The following is a 24,864-nucleotide window of genomic DNA, read 5'->3' on the forward strand; positions in this document are numbered from 1 at the left end:
CTTATCTGATAACCATGGCGTGAAAAGATCACTGCCCTAAAGTTGAAATTGCCCCGTAACAACACACGGACTATTAGCAATCTGCGTTTCCAGTGTTAATGGAAAAATAGATTAAATATTGCCCCGAATTTTAGAAGAGAAAGAAAGTAGAGAAGAAGAAAGTGTTTCGTATCTCGGTATTTATAGAGAAGGAAACCAGAATGAGGTTGAACAATAAGTTAATTAACTTAAGTTTATTCCCCAAAGCCCAAACAATAAACCACAAAGAAAAATAAGCCCGAACAATAAACCTTCGCGTTCAACTTGGATAAAATCCAACAATACATATCTCCACAGATGGGCAATAGAGAAGAAACTATGTTTTTCATAGTTCAAAATTTTGAGATTATTCTATATGATAGCATATTAAACTAGGAATAATCCTCATCTAAATTCCCCATTAGAAAAGGCAGACTGATTATTACTCATATAAATACAAATCTCAATCTATTATCCTTACACACTTTAAAATATAGGTTGTCGAATGTAGATCCGCGGAAGAGTGGTTACTAAAAGAGGCATAATTACTGGCAATCGTGCAACAATTTAGTGCTGCAACATGGTCGGATAAGATCTAAGATTTTCATAGGTGATCGGACATACCGCAAAAACTTCTGACCAAAAAGAAGTACAAATCTCCCAAATGGAACCAAACACCCCATGACAAGATGTTTGTCCATGAGAAGCATCAACAAAGAGCATAGAACCAAAGTGATGATCGCGATCCAAGGATCTGAAGGAAAGACGGTAGCATACAAACCCGCCATAAAAGTGAGAAGAGTTGTGTAAAATGATAGTAGGAGCAATATAATGCTGAAATCCATCAACACCACGGCTTTGCCTTTATCCGCACAAGCCACTACCCAAAGGAGACAAAATAAGACCATCATGGATAGGCACATAGCCAATATATCTGAAATCAGAAAAATCTGAAACGCTGCATTTTTCATCAGTAGTGGAGTTCCTTTATCTTGGACTACTCCACCAGGAACAGTGAATGCTGCTGTGAATGTTATTGTTGTCAATAGTGCTGCTGTTACACCCATTGTGTCTGCATATTCAGTCATTTGCATTGTAGGAACTTCCCACACGCTTCGAATACCTATCATTGTAGGTTCATCTTTCATGAACTCTTCAAACTATACAAAATCAAAGAACTCAAATTAATCTTAAACACTCGAATCCTAATTTATATAAGGAAAATTTGCACAAAACCACCTTAAGTTTTCACTTATTTAGAACCTCCCACCTTTATGTTTTTTTTTTCCTAAATTTCCACATAAACTTTACAAAACCTTTATAAACTCCCACCACTTAACGGATTTTGCCAAACTCCGTTAGTGGTGGGAAATTCTCTTATATAAGAAGGGGGAAATGAGTTGTTTGAAGGGAAAAACAAAAGAAATAACTGATGTAGGTCTCACCACTAACGGAGTTTGGCAAAATCCATTAAGTGGTGGGAGTTTATAAAGGTTTTGTAAAATTTAGGTGGAAATTTAGGAAAAAAAACAAAAAGGTGGGAGTTTCTAAATAAGTGAAAACTTTAGGTGGTTTTGTGCAAATTTTCCTTTATATAATTCGCGCTAAAATATAACGCAAAAGAAAAAACGTACATTCTCAGGTACTTGTAGTGCAGATCTTATTAAATCGCTAGGAGTAATACCACCCTTAGTTTCTATCTGTAGAAGTTCCATCATCCATTTTTGTCTAGCTTTCGGGGATGTCTCTGAGTCTAGAAAATAGATGGCATGTTGAAAAAGTCGACGTTCAATCGCAAGATGCAATGCTGTGTTACCTTCATTATCTTGTAGTACTAATAGACTTCTCATATACGGATCTGATCGAACAAGACGCCATGTAGAGTATGCAGCATGATTTAGAAGCAGATGCCACAGTGTCTCGCCGTTATTGGCGTCACCCATGGGTGTGGCCTCTGGAGAAAGAGCATTCAGTGTTGCAATTGTACTCAGGTTACCAATTTTAACAGCTCTGAGAAACGGGGTTAGGCCATCTTTATCAAGGGAAAAAGCTGCTCCTTCATTTGCTTTCACTAGTGATATTATCACTTCCCTCTCTAGTGGCTCCACTTCTAAATTAGCCAAAATAATTTTATAATTAGGACGCTGATCTTTGGCTAGCATTTTTAAGAAATTAATGTTTGTTACTATGATCCAATCAACTAGGTTAATTTTCCAATATCCCACACACAACATTTCTAAAATAAAAGTTTTGATAAATAATTTAGAAATCATAATTTAGATAATCTAAACTAGGTAAAGTCTTTTGAAGTACCATCTGATCAATAATATACTTCGGGCCTGTTCTCCCTAGCTTATTTTCAGTTCAGTTCAGTTCAGTTCAGTTCAGCTCAGCTCTAATAAGTTCAGTTCAGCTCCAATAAGTTCAGTTCAGTTCAGCTCCAATAAGTTCAGTTCAGTTCAGATCAGTTCAGTTCAGTTCAGCTCTATTCTTTTATAACCATTTTGTTAAATATTATTATTATTATGTTGGTATAATTTATTTTACTAATTACTACTACTATTATTATTATTATTTAAATATATATCATTACTATTAAGTATTATTATTATTATTGTTGTTTCTATATATTTTTTTTATTATAGCTTTACTAATTATTATTACTATTATTATTAGGAGGAACATGGTTTAGGTCAAAGCACAAATAAACCCACTTTTTTTATCCCATAAACCAATCAAATCGCGTCAAGACGGTTTATGATGTAATTTTCGCGGTCCAGCCCAATCATTATTTTTATTACTAAATATTTTTAAATTATTAAATCTAATTATTAAAATAGTAATATTAATTTACTTCTTAGATATTATTGTTATTATATATCATCGTCAAGTATTAATAATTAATACAAATAATATAAAATAATTATTATTAATTATCATTATTATCATTAATTATTATTATTATTAATTTATGATTATTAATATTATTTATTTATAACTATCATTTAAAAAATTCAAAATACTACTATTATTATTATTCATTATTATTACTTATCATTATAATTATTATTTAATATTCATATTATTATTGTTTAAAATATTATTTATATATTTATTACATTCAATTTATTTCAATGTAATATAATTCAATTCAATTCAATTCAATTCAATTCAGTTCAGTTCAGTTCAGTTCAGCTCTGATAAGTTCAGTTCAGTTCAGCTCCGATAAGTTCAGTTCAGTTCAGCTCCGATAAGTTCAGTTCAGTTCAGTTCAGCTGTTTTATGCCGAAGAGAACAGGCCCTTCCTCCGTTTAGAAATAGTTGGACTATTTGCATAGTGTTTACTATTCACATCTTACACTTTGATTATCTTTGGTGACTTATATTTTAGGAAAAACATAGTCATATGGGATTTTGTTAGATTCGTCTCAATGTAAATTTTTTTAGTATTAACTTTTTATAATTATTATTCATTGACGATTGAAGATATTAACGTTTGAAACCGTACATCGGCAAGTGTGAAAACATGAAACGATACAACTATTTCTAAATGGATGAAGTATTATGTTGACAAAAAGTAAAGAACATGTAAATAATCAACTTGTAAAATATCTATATTAAATCTGCTTGATCAAATCGTCCAACACAAGACCAAAATCCTTCAACTCATGCATTTGACAGTACAAGGACACTTGATAGAAAAATCCAAAATGAAAAATTGCCGATTAAAATTTAAAAGACATGGTGACTTACCTTGGGAACGTCCAGCTAAAAGATGGAGAGGTGTTTGTTCACGTTTATTGAGTAACTTAGAAGTGATATCGATATCCAAAGTTAACAATGTCCTCACCATATTTGTATCACTATCTGCCATGAAAGCTTCATGAAGAGGCGTATTTCCTTCGACGTTTTGCATCAACCATGGCGGATCATAGTGGCTTCCTTTCACATTCACCCCTGCTTCCGCTATCTGGAAATAAGTACGACATAGCTCTAATAACTTGGGCAAAAGCTCTAATGTTGACAACGATGACAGATTATAGTTGTTCTGTTGCGTACTCGGAACAGGGATACGGATCATGGTATTGAAAGGATTTCGAACTAAGATATGAAGTGGAGTGTCCCCGTTAATGTCTACTTGACAAACAAGTGCTGGAAAAATGTCAAGCACTTGTTCTATGAAATTAACAACATCAGTTTGTACTATAAGAGTTCCCCTGTTTATGTTCATTAACTTATGAACTATATTCCTCCCTTTGGAATCTAATGAAAATAAGAAATTCATCCCAAACTTGTGCAATCTTTCAGTTAAATAGGGTATAGATGCCATTTCTATTGCTCTACATTCCTCCATTGTCATTTCTCTTTTCTCCATGATAATCTGCAGAGACGTCGTCAACAGAAATTATTATATACTCCCTCCGTTTTTTAAAGATCTACGCGGTTACTATACATACACACTTTAAGGTAAATTGGAGAAATAGCGTAAAAAGTGAGCTCAATTGGTTTCTTTACTTTTTTTTAAAAAAAAAAAAAAAAAGAGGAAAGAGACTGTTGGTTTATTATATTTTAAGGGAGTTAGAGAACATGTAAGAGAGATAATATAGGCTAATGATAAATAAATTATTGTATATCTTCTGTCAAATGAGAAATAAAGTATAGTGAGTGGATTTTTAAAAAACGAATGGAAAACAAAAGTGAGTAGATATTTAAAAAATGGAGTGGGCTTTAAAAATATATATTTTACCAAAATAAAAATAAGAAGTTGTACATAGACAAGTGAAATCATGACGTTTATAAGTTCATTCCTCCATTATTTGGCGGAATAAACTCAAAATTGAATATAATTCTACTTTGCACTTTTTTCATTTATAAGTAATTACGTATCAATATACTTTTATTAATTCAATTAGAAGTAAAAAAAGAAGAAAAAAAATTATTATTTTAAAGGATTTTTTGTTCAAAACCACCTAAACTTTTCACGTTTTTAGAAATTAAACTCCCACCTTAATGAATTTTTTTTTATAAATTTCCACCTACCATTTTCAATTTTATTAAAAACTCCCACCACTTAACGATTTTTGTTAAATTTCGTTAACAAAACCGTTAAGTAGACCTCACATATGCATTTTATTATTAATTTACGTTGAAATCGAAGTCAATTTCATCAATTTAAGGGCAAAATCTCAACAATTTTGGAGCAAGTTTGGAACGAATTATAACTATTTGTAGAGACTTGCAACTATTTCAAGTTCGATTTTGGTAAAAAAATGTATATGAGGGACCCACTTAACGGTTTTATTGGAATTTAACAAAAATCGTTAAGTGGTGGGAGTTTTGAATAAAATTGAAAATGGTAGGTGGAAATTTATAAAAAAAAAAAATCATTAAGGTGGGAGTTTCTAAAAACGTGAAAAGTCTAGGTTGTAAGATGCGATTTATCCGAAATTATTATATACTCCCTCCGTTTTTTAAAGATCGAGGCCTAATTTAACTGCACAAAAGATTAAAAAAAAAAGGGAAATGATGCATGGTTCCAACCTGAATTTGTTCTTGAATCAAATATGCAGCTGAAATGCCATCCTTATTTCTGATGCTTAATTTGGCGGAGGAAGCCAAAAGAACTCGCACCAAGTTAAGGTTCTGATTTTTTACTGCCATATGTAATGGTGTATTTCCTTGGTTATCCTGGTAATTCTTCAGATCATGTATTTCTGGAATTTTAAGCAATTCTTCACCTGCTTTGTAGCTCGGTATCCATTTCAGAAGGTGTAAGATGGTCATGCCGGAACTATCACGCACCTCTGCAGACTGTGGGCATTGCTCAAGTATGAGTCTAATGATCGGGAGATTGTAGGCTGAGGTTATTGACGCTGCTCTATGTAGAGGAGTCAAACCATTTGCATCACGCCAACATGTTACACAACTTTCTTTCTCTACCAGCAATTTTATTAACCCAAGATATGCCGAAGTGGCTTCTTCTTCTTCCTTGATTGGTATATCTATATATTATTCCTTATATATGAGTAAATTTCAATCAGAAAATACCCTAAAATGTTGTAAATCCTATGTGCGTGGTATAATTAAATCCTTCCCAATCAATCATACTATTTGAAAACTTGTTGTAAATCCTATGTGCGTGGTATAATTAAATCCTTCCCAATCAATCATACTATTTGAAAACTTATTTTTATTTTTCAATAATTCCCAACCCACCCGACAGCCACCCACCCCGGCCCCCTTATTCAGGGTTGTGAGAGGGTTATATATCTACATGACATAACAATCATACTAGAAAATTCACGAAAACACAACATAGAACAAATAGCCTAAGATAACTCGAATTATTGATATATATACACGTACAAGACAATACAAATTGAATAATTTATTAGTTACGCAAAGCAATATAAGACAAATGGATGATAGTACCCCCAACTTTGATCAGCCCGCTTTTAATATCTCCAACTATGAGTTATTTTTAAATACCCCCAATTATTGAGGACCGGAAAGGTTCGCCAATAATTGAGGGTATTAAAAACGGACGGGCCAAAGTTAGGAGTATTCTAGTTCATTTTTCCAACAATATATATGGTCACCTTTGGTGGAATAAACTTAAAATCTACCCCACATGTCTTTAAACAGAGCCTTCATTTTGACATTCACATTATTTACAGACTCTTCTTTTACCCTATATATTTTTCTACATATTTGTAAATCTAATGTTAGCATACAAGATGTAAAAACAAAAAGGTATAATAATAAAAAGTTTGAAATAAATTTGCAGATACTTACAAATCAACATTTAGATACTTACCAATATCTTGGTAGGTTATAAGATGGAGAGGCGTCTCCTTGGATTTGTTAATAACACGAGCCAGGTGAGGATACTCCTGGACCAACAATGCGGCAACCTCGACGTTACCATAAATAAGTGCAACATGTAGTGGCGTGTTGCCGTGTACATTCTCCACCCTCCACGGCCCCGCCTTGTCCGCCACCGTCTTGTAGTTGTATTCGTGTAGGAATACCTTACAAATCGAGACGTTGCCGACCTCGGCCGCGACATGGAGAGGGGTGTTTCCGTCGTAGTTGCGCTGATTTATCAACTTATCCATGGTTGTTCTTGGTAATAACCCCATCAAAGCTGCTGCTTTTATCAACAAATATTGCTCACGTCGGATTGCTAAGTGAAGGATATTGTTTTGCTGAGGGAAGCTCTGCCTTAGAAAATATTCATCACTTCCACTTTCTATTTCATTGTTTCTTTTAATAATGAAGCTGTGTAGGTCGCCTCTCACTGCTGCATTGTAAAGCTCTCTTTCCATTTCTAAATTTTCCATGTTTTTTTTGGCTGAAAAAAAGAAACAGTTTTTGCTGTTTTTCTTAATTGATTGGTGTTTTCATCCTCAATATTTAATCATTGTTTCTTTGATTTATACTGTTACTTGTGGCCCTTGTTCATCTTTCTTATGTAGTGTAATGAGTAAGATTGGCTTCCTTCTTTAACTAAAGTACTTGGATTATTCCCGAGCTAGCTAGATAAGTTAAAGTACTTTCTCCATTTAAGGAAGCTTGCCACTCAATTTTTGGTACCCAGTTTTAGAAAAATAATGTAAAGGTAAATAATAATAAATTTTCCTATTTAGGTCACCTAGATTTTACATAATTGAAATTATTTTTACTACTAATTGAAACTGATATAAGCTGATTTTTAATAATTAAAATTGAATTGATTTTGGATAATTCTATGGTGTTATCTCTTTATGAAATTTGTTGATTTTTACTGACTAAAATTGATTTTTGATAATTCTTTGGGTTTTTTTCTCTTATGCAATTTTTCAAATTTTATTGATTACAATTGATATTTGTAGATGAAAATGTGTTTACTTATTAAAACTGGTTTTCACTAATTCTTATTGCATTTTCTAAGTGGGGGAGGACGGTAGAGAGACAGAAGGAGATCATAGCCCATAGGGCATGGAGACATAAACAGAGGGTTGGAACTGAAGTTGTATATATATTTGTTGAGAATACTACTTCAGGATCTTCCTCTCCTAATACATCAGCAACTACAACTCCTACTCCTACTATTAAGAAGCTTCTTCTTGTGTCCAGCTCAGCATAACTTATGTTATTCCTTTGTAACATAATTAGTTGTTACTATTGTATAAATAGTTTATTTGAGCTTGTAATATTTTTTCATTCAGTCATTTCCGAATACACAAGATTCTTTCTCTATATTCTCTTCTTTCTCTCTATCCACAAAATTAAAAAGTGCCATGATTGATCATCTTAACATGGTATCAGAGCTACCTGATTCAATTTCTGTTACAATTTCTCTGAAATGTGTTGCTTAATAATTCTGGTTTGATATTCTGAACTCTGAAGAATTTTTCATTGAAATTTGAGGATTTTTTCGATTTTGAATGTTCTAGAAATTGATGTTGATGATTGTGAATCGAATTGTTCCTTGCTAATTGTTTCTTGTTGAAATTGAAGTTTTGATTTTAAATTTCTCTGAATTTGATCCTCATTTCCTGAATTTTTATGTTCTATTGTTGTTGATTCGATTAAAATTCTTGATGAAATCTTGTTGAAAATTTATCATACTCTTAAATTCAATAATCTTCTCTTCTTGATTTTCTCATTGAATCCAATTCTTCTGAAATTCTTTTTATCAAATTTCTCTGAATTCTAGAAATTTCACAATTGATCTTCTTCTATCGATCTGAAACTGGAATTAACATAAGATCCTACAAGTGTATACTTCTTACATCCATATAATGACACTTCATTACAATTAGTTTTACCTATTATCAATGGAGTTTGCTATGCTTACTGGAAAAGGATGATGATCAATAGTTTATTATCTAAAAACAAAGTTTCTTTTTTAGATGGAACTCTTTCTAAGCCTGATAATTTTGATCCTAAAGTTTCTAAAGTGTGTTGCATTCATCTTTTGCTAGTTATATATGGTTACAAGATGGATTTGAGGTCTCTAGGATCTATGAGTGTGTTGCATTCATCTTGTGCTTGTGATATTTGGAAAGACCTCGAAGATAGCTTTTGTCAATCCTCCACTGCTCAATTGAGTTCAATAATTCAACAAGATTTGGCTAAGTTGTCACAAGAAAATGATGATATTACAGTTTTTCTTCACAGATGAAGGTTTTACGGGATGAACTAGATATTGCCAGTCCTTTACCTACTTGTGAATGTTATGGTTGCAAATGTAACTTGACAAAGAAATTTCTAAAAATTCAACAAGATCAAAGATTAGTACACTTTCTAATGTAGTTGAAAAGAGGCTATCGGCACGTAATAAGAGCTAACATTCTCATGATGTCTACTCTTCCTCTATTTCAAGCCTATGGGCTCCTTTTACAAGAACAAAGACACAATGAATTGAGCGATTTGAGTAATTCTACTCATGGTTTATCCACTGAGTCCATGGCATTTGCGGCGAATAGACAGAGATTTCCTTCAAATACTTTTTATTTCATACAATCACATAATTCTGGCAATTCCAGAGGATATTTGAATGACAGTATTTCTGGTAATAAGGTTATTGTTGGTACAAAGAGAGGTTCTCACTATTTTTGTACTCATTGTAAGGTGCATGGTCACAACATTGATAGATGTTTTAAGATACATTGTTTTCCAACTGACTAGAAACCTGCACCAAAGAAATTTGTTGCTGCTGTTCAGAATGATGATTCTCCTGAGATGATTCAACCCACTCTGACTATGGATCAATATCAGAAATTGCTTGATATGTTTGGACAATCTTATTCTTGTATTGCATGTAAAATTGTCTTAAATGTACATTTCAGTTCTAGTTGGGTCCTTGATAGTGGGGCCACATATTATATATGTCATGATCTTTCTTCATTCAACACATATCATTTAATTGATAGCATTGACAACACCAAACTATTCCTAATGGAAGGAAATACAAATTACTCATACTGGTAATGTATCTCTCAATGATCTTAATACACATTAACAAGCTCTCTACGTTCCTCGCTTCCACCCCAATTTGGTTTCAATATATACTAAAATTGTGTCATGATCTCTCTGGTTCTGTTATGTGCTCTTCTGACTCATGTACTTTATAGGACCCTTCATAGACAAAGCCAATAGCTCTTAGTAAGCTATAATCAAGGCTCTACTATGCTCAATCTTCATGGTTCTTCATATACAACTAGCGATTCGGATTGTGCAGATGGCACACATGTTCCTAGTTCCTTTACTTGCTCTACTATTTCTTCTTATGTGAAACTTTGGGATTCAAGATTAAGTCACGTGTCGTTTTCTCAAATGGCCATTTTATTACCTCATCTAAATGTCAAGCATGTTCATGACTCTATCTGTCAAATTAATATGTCTACAGGCTAGACGAACTAGGCTACCTTTTCAACCTAGTTCTTTTTATACTGCTCAGCCTTTTCAACTCATACATGTTGATAACTGGGACCCCTATGTACATGCTACTAATAATGGTTGTAGATTTTTCCTCACTATAGTTGATGATTTCACAAGAAATACTTGGGTGCATTTAATCAAGTTTAAATCAGATGATGTCTCTATATTATGAATTTTGTTGCTTATGCTAAGACTCAATTTCAATGAAACATTCAATGTATTAATACTGACAATGCCAAAGAGCTCTGTAAAGGTTCCATCTTGCAATTTTATTCAGCTCAGGGTATTATTTATCAGAGGAGTTGTGTTGACTCCCCTGAACAAAATGGTGTTGCTGAAAGGAAGCACATGCACTTATTAGAGAATGTTCGTGTTTTATTCTTTCAGGCTAAATTACCATTTCATCTTTGGGGTGAGAGTGTTCTATGTGCAGCATACATTATAAACATAATGCCTCTGTCAGCCCTACACAATGTCTCTCCTTTCCATAATTTACATGATACTATACCTGACACATCTCATCTTAGAAGCTTTGGATGTTTGTGTTTTGTTTCTATTATAAAGTTAGTAGATCAAAATTTGATACAAGAGCATATGCTTGTGTTTTTCTTGGATACCACGCCATCAGAAAGCCTACAAATAACTCTATCACTTGACTTCCAAGAAAATAATCCTTTCTAGGGATGTTTTTCATGAGTAACATTTCCCTTTTCATATGTCTTCTTCTGATTCTTCTTCTGCTTTTAAATTCTTTTCTCCTATTGTTAACAATGACTAAATTGTTCGCGATCCATTCACTCCATTACCACCGTCCACACCTTCATCACCTTCTTCACCATATCACATTTCACCACCATCACCTACATCATCTTTCTTTTCTCCTACTCCCTCACTTTCTTCTTCTTATGTTCCATTCATTGATTCTTCTATACCATTTATTAATTCACCTTCTTTTATTTATTCTTCTCCCACAACTACTTCTTCTCCTGAGGATTCACTTATTCCCACTATTGCTCCCACTAGATAGTTTGCTAGACTACATCATCCTCCCTCTTATCTACATGATTATGTTTGTAACACCAGTACAACATTTCCTTCTCATTGGTGCAACTTAGTCAGTTCATCTTCTCTTCCTTCATCTCACAAAAATTTTCATTTCTTCTCTTTCACCTTTAGTTGAACCTACCATTTACTCTCAGGATGCTAAGGATCTATCCCTTGTGGATTGCTGCTATGGACAAAGAACTACAAGCCTTAGCTGCCAGCAATACATGGGATATAGTTGACTTCCCACCTGGTAAATCACCCATAGGCTGAAGTGGATCTTTGAAATCAAGCTCAAGGCCACTGGTGAAGTAAAGAGATACAAGGGAAGGCTGGTTGCAAAGGGTTATACACAATAATATGGCATTTATTTCCAAGAGACATTTTCACCAATGGTTAAGATGTCAACTGTCAGATGTATTATTGCCTTGGCTGCATCAAGAGGTTGGAAATTGTTCCAACTTGATGTCAATAATGCCTTCCTTCATGGAGATATTCATGAGGAAGTATACATGAAGTTACCTAAGGGATCTCCTAATCCACACAACCAAGTATTGCATATTAAAGAAATCCCTTTATGGCTTGAAGCAGGCATCCAGGCAATGGTTTTTCCAAATTAGTGTTTGAATTAAACAACCAATGCTATACACAGTTAAACAATGATTACTCACTTTTTATCAAGCATAATGGTACTCTTTTCACAATATTGGTTGTTTATGTTGATGATATAATCATCACTGGTGATGATTCTGCTAGTTTTTTGCATGTAAAATTAAAGCTCACTTAGATCAAGTCTTTAGCATCAAATACTTTGGGTTTATTTCTTGGGATTGAAGTGAGTTATCTACCTTAGGGAGTTGCTCTCACACAAGCTAAATTCACCAAAGAGTTATTGAGCTCTTTGTGACTTGGATCTTTCCAAGCTAACTATCACTTCTCTTCCTTTACATCTCAAGTTGACTGCTGATGAGGGTACTTTGTTGGCTGATCCTACGATTTATAGGTGTCTGGTTGGCAAACTAAATATTTTGACACACACTGATATGGCTTATAGTGTGCAAACTCTTTCACAATTTCTGCATTCACCTACCACTTCACACCTTGCTACTCTTACTCATGTCCTTAGATATGCTGTTACTACTGCTGGTCAAGGCATATTATTAAAGGGTGTAGATCATCTTACTCTCTAGGTCTTTATTGACTCGGATTAGGGGTCATGTTCTTACAAGGAAGTCTGTCTCAGGCTACATAGTTCTTTTGGGTTCTTCTCCCACCAGTTGGAAATCCAAGAAATGGCCCGCAATTTCTAAATCCTCCTTAGAGACAGAATATAGAGCAGTGGCTCATGCCACTGTTGACGTTACATGGCTTGTAATGCTATTGACTGAATTGGGTACTCCTAATTTACAGCTTGTCGCCATCCATTGTGACAATCAATCTGCACTACACATTGCTAGAAATCCTGTTTTTCACGAAAGAACCAAGCATATTGACATAGATTATCATCTTACTCGAGAAAAGCTCATGAAAGGACTCATTTAATTTCTCGCTCTAACTTATTTACCTACTACTTCTCAATTAGTAGATGTCTTCACAAAGGCTCTTCCATCTGCTCCGTTCAATCACCTATTGTCCAAGCTTGGCTTGTATTCCCCCATGCCTAGCTTGCGGGGGACTGTTGAGAATACTACTAATTCCTCTCCTAATACATCAGCGGCTACAACTCCTACTCCTATTATTAAGAAGCTTCTTCTTATGTCAACCTCAGCATAAATTATGTTATTCTCTTGTAACATAATTAGTTGTCACTCGTATAAATATTTTACTTTGATCTTGTAATATTTATTCATTCAGCTTATTTCCTGATACACAAAATTCTTTCTCTCTATTCGCTTTTTTTTCTCTGTCTACAACATAAAACTGTGCCATGATTAATCATCTTAATAATATTGGTATCATGTACGTGGAACTTGTTTTTGTTATCATATACTACCTTTGTTTCACAATACATGCATCATTTTCCTCTTTTGGATGTTTCACAATACATACACCATTTCCTCTTTGGATGTTACACTGTACATCCCTTCCTTTAAAACTTATGCAATCACAACAACCCTCTCTTTTTTTTTTAGGTGAATAAGGCATAACATATTATAAAACCAACCAAAGTTTTGGCTTAGAGCCTATAACAATCTAAAACCAATAGTTCCATACAATCATTAGGGGGAGGTGCAACACCCTAACAACATTTAGGTGCATATCATGCTTCCTACTTCCACGAGCTAGATGGTCTGCCACCTTGTTCTTTTCACGCCTCGCGAATACGGAATGGACTTCCTTGAACTCCTTCTTGCATAACCTAAATTTTTCCAACACATTACAATACATATCATATGGATAACATCATTATAAATCTCTTTAATTGCCTTCATGTCCTCCGAAAGCAAAATATATATACTCGAAGAATTCTCATTTTGCTAGTTCGAGGCCTTCAATCAAGCCCATTAATTCAGCCATTAAAACATCCATTGCATATACATTTTTCTGGAACCCCACAACCCAACTATCCCTATGGTCTCTCACCCAACCATCGAGCCCAGCATGCACAGAATTACCTATGAAAGATGCATCAACACAAACGATACCCCAAGGAGGGGGGATGATGCTTAATATAATCGGGGTAGGGGGATTTGGGATTTTTGTTTTCTTTCGGAGAAAGGAGGAGAAAAACTCTCACACTAAGAATATTGCTTTTTTTATGAGTGTTTTAGGATTAGGGTGAGGAATGTGTTCAAACATTTTTATGTTTCGAGCCATCCAGATTTCATGACAGAGGAATGGGAAGAACATGCTCCACTAGATTCCCTTAAAATCAATGGTTTCCGCAATGTTCATGGCCAACCAATTTTCACGGTTCTCTATACGAGTATTATTGTGAAAATTAACTTCATCTCAAACATTATGAGCAAATTGACAGTCCCTAAAAATATGAAGAACATCTTCGCTTCCATTAAGACAGTGGATACACGTCGGAGAGGGGAAAATTTTCCTGATAAATAACATGTTTTGAGTGGGGAGTCTGTCAAGCCAGATAAGCAAAATAAAGAATTTTAGTTTGGGGGGTGCTTTCCTTGCCAAATCCACAATAGATTGATACTACCCTCCCACCTTCTAGTAGATAGGACAAGATTATAGGCTTGTTTTAAGGAGAAGCTATTATGAGGTACAAGGGAGGAGTAAGGCTTGTCCATGGTGTCGGTAGGAGGCCAAACATGACTGAAAATTCTGTCTAGGACAGGCTCCTGGATGTTCATTAATAAGTTTCCACCATTCCAGGCTCCATTATTCCGTACCTCGTAAACGGTGATCTCATCATCTCTTTTTGTGAGGGGGCCCAAAACTAAACCTCTTAAAGGACCACTACCCAACCAGTTATCATACCAAAATGATGCTATCTTTTCGTCACATAGGTTCCAACAACTAGTTTTTAAGATAGACCACGCATTTCCTATACTCTGCTAAATTTGGGATCCATTCTTAAATTTTGTAACATATTTGGCTTTGATACGCTCTTGGGCAAGGCTGGGAAGGCCTTGACACATTCTGCAACCTAATTTTTCCATAAGAATATTGTTGAGGGTTCTATGTTCTCGAATGCCAAGGCCTCTGATAAGTGCGAATTATTATATATTATAACTTTCTTATTCCCTCTTAGTAGCTCCTTATTAGTATCATAACTTATAAGTTGTGGGTTTTAATTGTTTTCATATTTTATTTAGAAATTATGTTTTTTTTTTGGATTATTTATTAGTTTGACTTATGCTATGTTATCTACTAGTAGTAATATATCTCATGTTTGACAGGTACGTTAGAGAGTCAAATAACTGGGAATTGTCTTTGGGAGATTAATGAGCTAAACTAATGAATACAAATTTTAGCCAAATGGATGAAAGTGGGCTAAGACCAATGCTGCAAAGAACAAGTCCACGCAGCCATGAATTGAGAGGAGAAGAATTAAAATAAAAAGAAAAAGAAACTCTTTCTTAGAAAACCACATAGCATAGAGGAAAAGAAACAGTGGCTTTGGTTAAAAAAAAAAACCCACGGAACATCAATAATAAAAGGGGAGAATACTGAATAGAGGGGAGCAGACAGCAGCAATAAGGGAGTTCGACGAACGGAGGACGAAGCAGAGACGAACGAAGCTTGTCATCTGATTTTCAGCCATGGTTTCTCATAATTGGGTGATGTTCTCTTCAATTATGAGTAGCTAATTTCTGTTTTCTAGGACTTAGATGAAACCCTTATAGTATGAATTGATAGTTTAATTGTCTTGAGAATTGATATTTGGTTTATGATTGCATAACTATTTAGATTATTATTGGTTGATTTTGTTTGCAAATTAGTTGACAATTGTTCTTGTAGAATTGATTGTTGGTTTTATTGTTATCAAATTTACATACTTTGTTCTTGTAGTTCAAAGTGTATGTTATGCAATGGTGTTTATGATTTGTGGTTAGAAGTTGAATAATTTATGCTTTGGTTAGATAATTATGTCACCTAATTAATCGCAACAATTTTTATGAGTATTCCGGCTTGTAGTTTAGGGTACTTGATAAACCTATTAATTCTCATTCCTATTAATCTATTAGTCACATTTTTAGTGGTGGATTCGACTGTCCTAGATTCCGTATTATTATCTGTTCTCCAATTCACTTTTGTTATTGTCAAGTTTTTTAGTTTACTATATATATTTCAGATTAGTTTAATTAGTTAAAAACAATTCATTATATTTATATTTAGGATCAAACTAGTAGACATTAGATTTAATTTTAATCAACTGTTCCCTGTGGATACGATACCCTATCATTTATCACTTACTACCAAGTCTTGTACACTTGCAAGAATAGGGTTTTATAACTTGTTTAAAATCGCTATCAAGTTTTTGGCGCCTTTGCCGGGGAACGGTGTTTGGTTAGTATAGTTTATTAGTTTACTATTTTAGTCTTTAGTCTAGAGTGTCTTTATTTTTATTTTATTTTCTTTCTTGCTTATTGTTTACTAGCCTTAGTAAAAAAAAAAAATTAGTTTTTAGTGTTTCTAGCGTAATAATTAGTTTTTAGTAATTTTATAATTTTTGATATTGTTTATTTCTTTGTTTACTTTTTTTTTCGTATTTTATCATTCAAGTTCTAATTTTCTGTTTCAAGCATACTGACATTGTGTTTGCAGGTTGCTTTAAGTGATCTTGCTGAGATTCTGTTCACGGTGAAGGTTTGCTGGAAATAGGTTTCAGGTTTATTCATTTCAGTTAGCATTTTATTTTTTTTATTTTTTTTATTATTGTTTTTGTATTGTTTTATGCTTCATCGTAGTCTTTGTCACTTGATTTGATTCCATACGACCCTGAAATAGAAAGAACGCTTAGGAAATTAAGAGCTTCTGTGAAGGATAATAAGTCAAGTATTTCAAATTTTAACTCTAAAATCGATACTGAATTAAAAATGGCTGAGGAACCACCTAGACAACTTAGTGAGTACTTTACTCCTGGCACTTACACTTCACCTATTGGTAATAGATTACCTACTATTGATGGAAATTTCGAGATTAAGCCACAAATTATTCAAATGCTTCCTAATTTTATGGTCTTGAATCTGAAAATCCATATAAGCATATTGATGCATTTTTGGAAGTATGTTAACTTTTAATATTCCTAATATTTCTCCTGATGCTATTCGTATGCGATTGTTTAATTTTTCTTTAAAAGATAAGGTAAAGAATGGTTAATACTAAGCAAAATTTAACGACTTGGCTCAATTGCAAAGAGACTTTTTAAAGAAATTTTATCCGATTGGTAAATTAAGTGCTATGAGACGTGCGATAACTACTTTTTTCAAAATCCTAATGAACAATTTCATGAGGCATGGGAAAGGTTTAGGGGTTATTATGTGAATGTCCATCATGAAGTTCCTCAATGGCAATTGATACATAGCTTTTATTATGGCCTTAATGAAATAATCAACAATGATAGATGCTTCTTGTGTGGTAACTTTATGCAAAAGAATTCTGACCAAGCATGGCAATTATTTGAAGATCTAAGTGAAAATTCTTTACAACATGCCACTTCTTCTCGTAACGTTTCATCTAGATCTCTAGGAGGTAAAGGTGGAATCTATGAAGTTTCTCACACTCATGATCTTACTTATAAAGTTGATATTCTTACTAAGAAAATGGACCAAGTAGATCTTTTGAATAAGAAGATTGATCACCTAGTGAATGCTAACAATATGCATGTTAATTCTTCTAACGCTCAAGAAGTGTGTGCAACATGTTCTAGTCCTGGTCATTTATCTTATAATTGCCCTTTGAGTTTTTCTGAGGTGCCACAGGAACAAGTAAATGCAGCTCAAGGTATCCTCAATACAACAATCCATATTCGAACACATATAATCCAGGGTGGAGGAATCATCCCAACTTTCATGGAAGCAACAAGGTGGAGATATGCAGCAAGGGCAAAGATCAACCAAATGGGTCAAACAGGTATGAATCCTCCTGGTTTTCAAGTCAAAGGTACAATTCTCAACCTACACAACCTTCTAGTAGCAATTCTGACTTGGATAAGATTATTTCCGCTTTAGGGGCTGTGACTACTAGGGTTAAAAATATTGAAAATAAAATGCATGTTGTTGATTCTCACACACAGTCCATAGCCAAGCTTGAGACACAAATTGGTCAATTAGCTAATGTGATTGGTAAAAGAGATGATGGTAAATTACCTAGTAATTCAATTGAGAATCCTAAGAACCATAATTATGAACAAGCTAAAGCGGTGATGACTCTTAGGAATGGTAAAGAGGTAGATAATGTAGTGATGGAAAAGAATAATGCTAATTCTAATGCTTCATTGAGTAAGGAAGATAAAACTAATAAGGCAATTGTGGATTCATCTTCTTCTTCTAATGTGTCTAACTCTTCAACTTCTATTCCATATGAGCCTAGAGTTCCTTATCCGCAAGCTTTAGATGCACCCTCTCCTTATGGAAAGAATAAGCAAAAGAAGACATTTTAGAAACATTTTAAACAAGTTCAAATTAATTTACCGCTTTTAGATGCTATTAAGCAAATTCCAGCTTACGCTAAATTTCTAAAAGACATGTGCACCTATAAAAGGAAATCAAAAGCGAATTGTTCTAAGAAAGTTATTTTAAGTGAGCAGGTAAGTTCTATTTTGCAATTTAATTATGCACCTAAGTTTAAAGATCCAGGAGTTCCGACCATTTCTTGTTATATTGGTGACCATAAAATTGAAAAGGCACTCTTAGATTTAGGCTCAAGTGTTAATTTGATTCCTTATTCTATTTATGAGCAACTAGGCCTAGTGAGTTACAACCTTCTAATTGCACTCTCCAATTAGCAGATCGATCTGTTAAAGTTCCCAGAGGTAGAATTGATGATGTTTTAGTAAAAATTGATAAAGGAGTCTTTCCAGTAGACTTTGTTGTGTTAGACATGGAGGTTGGTCAACCATCTAAAAATATTCCTGTCATTCTTGGTCGTCCATTTTTAGCGACCGCTGATGCTACTATTAATTGTAGGTCTGGAGAAATGGATGTTTCTGTTTTAAATATGCGAATAAGGTTGAATATCTTTAAAGCCTCTTCTCATCCTACTAGTGAAAATGAGTCTGAATGTTTCTTTGTGGATGTTATTGATGAATTAGTTGAAGAAGCTTTGCCGGTAATAATTTCTAAGGATTCTCTTGAAACTAATTTGTCACATGAGAACTTAAAGTATTTTGATATTGAAGATTTGACCATGAGTTAATTTCCCCTCTTGATATAACTCCATCTCTAGAAACATCTTCTTGGGTATCTAGGCATGAGCCTTTACCACCTCTTTCGGAGTCTCCAGCATTACCGTCTATTATGTCACCTCCAAATCTTGAGTTAAAGGTCTTCCATCAAATTTAAAGTATATTTTCCTAGGTTCTAATGAGACTTTACCTGTTATAATATCTTCTGAGCTATCTAATGAACAAGAGTTGGCATTGCTTAAGGTTTTGTCTGATCATAAAAAGGCTATAGGTTGGTCGATTGCAGATCTAAAGGGTATTAGTCCTTCTATTTGTATGCATAGAATCTTTTTAGAAGAAATGCTAAGCCCACTAGGGAGATGCAACGTAGGTTAAATCCACATATGAAAGAAGTCGTTATGAAGGAAGTAGTTAAATTGTTAGATGCAAGGATCATTTATCCAATTTCTGATAGTCAGTGGGTCAGTCCTGTGCAAGTTGTGCCTAAGAAATCTGGGATCACAGTTGTTAAAAATAGTGAGGGTGAGCTTGTACCTACTAGAGAGACCACAGGTTGGAGAGTTTGCATTGACTATAGGAAGCTTAATTCGGTGACTAGGAAAGATCATTTCCCATTACCTTTTATTGATCAGATCTTAGAAAAGTTAGCTGGTCAAAGTTACTATTGCTTTCTTGATGGCTATTCTGGTTATAATCAATTGGCTATTTATCCCGAAGATCAAGAGAAAACTACATTTACATGTCCCGCGGGTACTTTTGCTTTTAGAAGAATGCCTTTTGGTTTATGTAATGCACCTTCTACATTTCAACGATGCATGATGTCTATTTCTGTGATATGGTTGATAAATTTTTAGAGGTGTTTATGGATGACTTTTCAGTTTTTGGACCTTCATTTGATGAGTGTTTAAGTAATTTGAATGATGTTTTGCAAAGATGTGAAGAGGTTAATCTTGTTTTAAGTTGGGAAAAGAGTCACTTCATGGTTAGAGAAGGCATTGTTTTGGGTCACAAATTTCAAAGAAGGGAATTCAAGTAGATAAAGCTAAAGTTGATCTTATTTCGAATACCTATTCCTACTTCTGTTAAGCATGTTAGATCTTTCTTAGGCCATGCAGGTTTTTATAGAAGGTTTATTAAAGATTTTAGTAAGCTTGCTAGGCCACTTACTTCTCTCCTTGCTAAGATTCTACTTTTCTTTTATGAATCTTGTGTTGAATCTTTTGAGAAGATTAAATCGTTGCTTGTTTCAGCACCTATAGTACAACCACCTGATTTTTCTTTACCTTTTGAAATTATGTGCGATGCTTCTGATTATGCTATAGGCGCGGTACTTGGTCAAAAGGTGAATAAAGTTCCTCATGTAATTTATTAGGGAAATTTCCTCAGGTACCCCTGAGGTTTGACGTAATTCCCAAATTACCCCTCACATTTGGGGAATTCCTCAGATACCCCGAGGTTTGTGTTTGTGCTCAATATACCCTTACTCTTGACGGAACCCTAACGCCGTTAACTTTTTTTCTCTCTTTCTTCAGTTTCTCTCCTTCCTTTCTCCTCCATGGATGAACCTCCAAGCTTTCTCTCCTCCACATCCCCACCATCCTCCAAACTTTCTCGCAGCCCCTGCCTCGGCCGCCGCTCGCCGGAGCTTCCCGTCCACGCATCCTCGTACTCTCTCTCCTTCGTCGCACTCTCTCTCTCTCGCTTCTCCTTCTCTAAAAACCTCTGACCCCTCATCAATGTGGACGAAGCCCACCTCCCTCTCGTCACGACGACCTCATCAAATTCCACGAAGCACCCACCACGGGCCCACTTGTGCGAACCAGCCAGCATGCCCACCACTGCCCCACTTGCGCGAACCACCACACCAACGGCCACCACTCACGCAAAACACCCAACCACCCACCTCCCTCCCTCTCGCATACCACCACCAATTCAATTCGAATGGGTTTATTTCGAAATTTCCCTAATTTAATTGCAAAATATGGGTTTCTAGAATTAGAGTTTTGATTGCTCGAATAATCTAGGTTTAATTCGAATTTGATTGCAAAAATGTTGCTCGAAAATTTGGATTTCTACTCGAAATTGGGGTTTTGATTTCCAGCTGCAGTGGTGGCTCGCGTTAGAGAGGTGGTGGCTCGCGTTGGGTGGGTGGTGGCTCGCGTTGGGTGGTGGGCTGGGTAAGGGTGGTGGTTGAGTGAGGAGGCAGGAGATGGTTTGGTGGGTAAGGGTGGGGTGGTGGTGGATGGTGGAGGAGAGAAAGCTTGGAGGTTCATCCATGGAGGAGGGTGAGAGGAAGGAGAGAAACTGAAGAAAGAGAGAAAAAAAAGTTAACGGCGTTAGGGTTCCGTCAGAGTAAGGGTATTTTGAGCACAAACACAAACCTCGGGGGTATCTGAGGAATTCCCCAAATGTGAGGGGTAATTTGGGAATTACGTCAAACCTCAGGGGTACCTGAGGAAATTTCCCAATTTATTATGCTAGTAGAACTCTCACAGATGCTCAAAAGAATTATTCTACTACTGAAAAAGAGTTATTAGCTATCGTGTTTGCCTTGGATAAATTTCGCTCATATCTTTTATGCTCTAAAGTTATAATATATTCTGATCATGCCGCTTTAAGGTATTTATTATCTAAGAAAGAGTCAAAACCTAGGTTAATTAGGTGGATTCTATTATTACAAGAATTCGATCTTGAAATTAGAGATAAAAAGGGGTCTGAAAATGCAGTGGCTGACCATTTGTCCAGAATTTTACTTGTGAGATGCTGACATTTCTTTGCAGGACAATTTTCCTGATGAGCAATTGTTCGCTGTTTCACACACGCATTTCCCATGTGTTTGTGCATATTGTTAATTACCTTGCTTCTGGTAAGATACCTTCTCAATGGTCTAAACAAGAGAAGGATAGGTTCTTTTCGCAGGTTAAGCATTATTTTTGGAAGATCCATACTTGTTTAAATAGTTTATGATCAAGTGATTCGTAGATGTGTGCCTGAGTGTGAAATCCCTGATATTTTAACTTTTTGTCATTCTTATGCATGTGGTGGGCATTTTGGGGGTCGTAGAACAGCTGCTAAAGTACTTCAAAGTGGGTTTTATTGGCCGACTATATTTAAAGATGCACATAAATTTTCTATTGCATGTGAAAGATGTCAGAAAACGGAGCTATATCACATCGTAATATGATGCCTCTTAATCCTATTTTAATTGTTGAGATTTTTGATGTGTGGGGTATAGACTTTATGGGTCCATTTCCACTTTCTTTTGGCTTTACTTATAACTAGTTGCTGTTAATATGTGTCTAAATGGGTAGAAGTAAAGCAACTAGAACTAATGACCATAAAGTAGTAATGGACTTTGTTAAAGATAATATATTTTGTCGATTTGGAGTACCTAGAGCCCTTATTAGTGATGGGGGTAGTCATTTTCTTCATCGTTCATTTGAGTCATTGCTTAAAAAGTACAATGTGACACATAAAGTAGCTACTCCTTATCACCCTCAAACTAGTGGTCAAGTAGAAGTGTCTAATCGTGAGATTAAATCTATTCTTGAGAAGACAGTTAGGCCGGATAGAAAAGATTGGCCTTTGAGGTTAAATGATGCACTTTGGGCTTATCGTACCGCATTTAAGACTCCTATAGGAATGTCACCTTATAGATTAGTTTATGGGAAGGCTTGCCACTACTGTTGAGTTAGAACATGAGCATTTTGGGCTACTAAGCTTTTAACTTTGACATGAAACAAGCTGGTTCTAAATCGTCGTCTTCAATTAAATGAACTAGAAGAATTGCGAAATGATGCCTATGAGAATGCTCAGATTTATAAAGCAAAAACTAAAGCTTTTCATGATAAACATATTGCTAGAAAATCTTTTGAACCAAATCAGAAAGTTTGGCTTTACAACTCTAAGCTTAAATTTTTCCAGGAAAGTTACGGTCTAGATGGGATGGTCCATTTGTTGTTGAACAGGTGTTTCCTTCTGGCGCTATACAGATTTCTGACCCACGAGATGGTCGTGTTCTCATGGTTAATGGGCAACGACTGAACCATGCTGTATCTAATGATGTTGAGGAAGGTCTTATTGAGTCCATTAATTTGGTGGACCCTGTTTACATTGATTGAGTGTTCTGGCTAAGTCTGGCTGAAGACTTTTAAACTTAGCGCTAATGGAGGCAACCCAGCATTTTGTTTATGTTTTTATTTATTTCTTCTTATGATGTCTAGTTTCATTTCGTTTCATAGTTACTGGTTTTACTGTAATGTTTTTGTAGGTCTTTTGTGGGTGTTTGTACGCTGATGCATGCTGACCAAAACACTTGCCGCTGCAGTTTTGTGCTTCATTTCAGTAGTAGTGATCCAGCATCTAGCACTCTCCGTTCTCGTCATTTGGCCATATTTCTACATTGCATTCGCCAGGTTGTTTGCTCCATCTTACTTATTTATGCTTTTCTTTTATTATCTTCTCGCATTGAGGACAATGCAATGAATAAGTGTGGGGGGGTACGAGACAAACTTGGTGCATAAAGGTCACATTTGATATATTTGTTGTTATTGTGGTGAGATGGTTGTTATGTTATAATGATGAGATTTTGTGTTTGGCTGTCAAACTTGGTGCATAAAGGTCACATTTGATATATTTGTTGTTATTGTGGTGAGATGGTTGTTATGTTATAATGATGAGATTTTGTGTTTGGCTGTCATATTGGTAATTATATGCTTGAGATACAGGTTTTAAATTTATATGGCATTTAAGTGCCGGTTATCCTATTTATGGGGAGATGCTGCCCAAATTTTTCCACAATTTGAAGAAATTTTTTTCGAGTTATATATGATATTATGTGGCTATTCAAGGGTATGTTATGCATCGTTCACTTTCACATCTTAAAAGAGTTATCGAATAATGAGAATAATTGATAATAGGCTATAATCTAACAACGTTTTACTCAAATTCTGTTTTTATTACATAAAAAAAAAATGTTTTTGAAGTTATGAATGTGATGACTTTAACTCTTGTAACCTATTAATGTACCTTAATAATGATCATTCTTATTGGTAATCTAGCACACTTTCTTCATTGGCTTAGATGCGGGGTATGGAGGAAGGACTTTTATACTTTAATCTACCTAATTAGTACCTATACTTTTCTTGGTGATCTTTCACTGCTCTTGGTTACTGGAGAATTACTTGACTTTGTTAAAAAAATAGAAGGAATCATGGTTCAGAAAAAAAAAGGGATTAGTAATCCAAATTATCAAATTGTGAGAATGTGAACCGTTATAAAAAAAAAAAAAAAAAAAAAGAGTATGAAAAGCCTCAAAAGCAAAACAAACAACAAAGTATCGAGTACTCCTTTGAGATCATTGGGTGGCAAGTGCAATGTCATATGAAAGAGACGATCCATGTACAGGTACTAAGTGCCTATTGTACGGAAAAGTATGTGGGAATCAACTGAAACAATAATCAAGTCTGACTAAAGTACCTCGTATTCGAACGTCAATACACTTGCACGTGAGCACCTAAATTACCTATGAGATCAAACAAATTTATTACAAAGGTTGCTTG

The 24,864-nt window shown here is 34.8% G+C and overlaps 1 protein-coding gene, 1 non-coding gene and 1 pseudogene across 2 annotated transcripts; 1 reads left to right on the top strand and 2 right to left on the bottom strand.

Annotated features, from left to right (window-relative positions):
- Window positions 1-280: 280 nt before the first annotated feature.
- Window positions 281-7,487, bottom strand: LOC104884441 (uncharacterized). The gene is made up of 5 exons (XM_010669088.4): window positions 6,836-7,487; window positions 5,560-6,020; window positions 3,772-4,399; window positions 1,653-2,128; window positions 281-1,178 (listed from the first exon to the last, which is right to left on the bottom strand). The coding sequence occupies exons 1-5, from the start codon at window positions 7,359-7,361 to the stop codon at window positions 564-566; spliced, it is 2,706 nt and encodes a 901-aa protein (XP_010667390.1). The 5' UTR covers window positions 7,362-7,487; the 3' UTR covers window positions 281-563.
- A 4,395-nt stretch (window positions 7,488-11,882) lies between these two features.
- LOC104891519 (uncharacterized) lies at window positions 11,883-23,424 on the top strand (annotated as a pseudogene).
- On the bottom strand, window positions 17,356-17,458 carry LOC125492179 (small nucleolar RNA R71). Its single transcript, XR_007268623.2, has one exon. It is a non-coding gene; the product is annotated as a small nucleolar RNA R71 (small nucleolar RNA).
- Window positions 23,425-24,864: the final 1,440 nt, after the last annotated feature.

Source organism: Beta vulgaris, chromosome 7 (genome assembly GCF_026745355.1).
Source record: "Beta vulgaris subsp. vulgaris cultivar EL10 chromosome 7, EL10.2, whole genome shotgun sequence".
NCBI lineage: Eukaryota > Viridiplantae > Streptophyta > Magnoliopsida > Caryophyllales > Amaranthaceae > Beta > Beta vulgaris.

Coding starts and splice junctions, on each gene's coding strand:
- LOC104884441 (XM_010669088.4), bottom strand. CDS start 7,361: ATGGAAAATTTAGAAATGGAAAGAGAGCTTTACAATGCAGCAGTGAGA. Junction 4,400..5,559: donor TGATTCAAGAACAAATTCAG/GTTGGAACCATG, acceptor ACGTCTCTGCAG/ATTATCATGGAGAAAAGAGA. Junction 1,179..1,652: donor CACTACAAGTACCTGAGAAT/GTACGTTTTTTC, acceptor GATTTTGTATAG/TTTGAAGAGTTCATGAAAGA.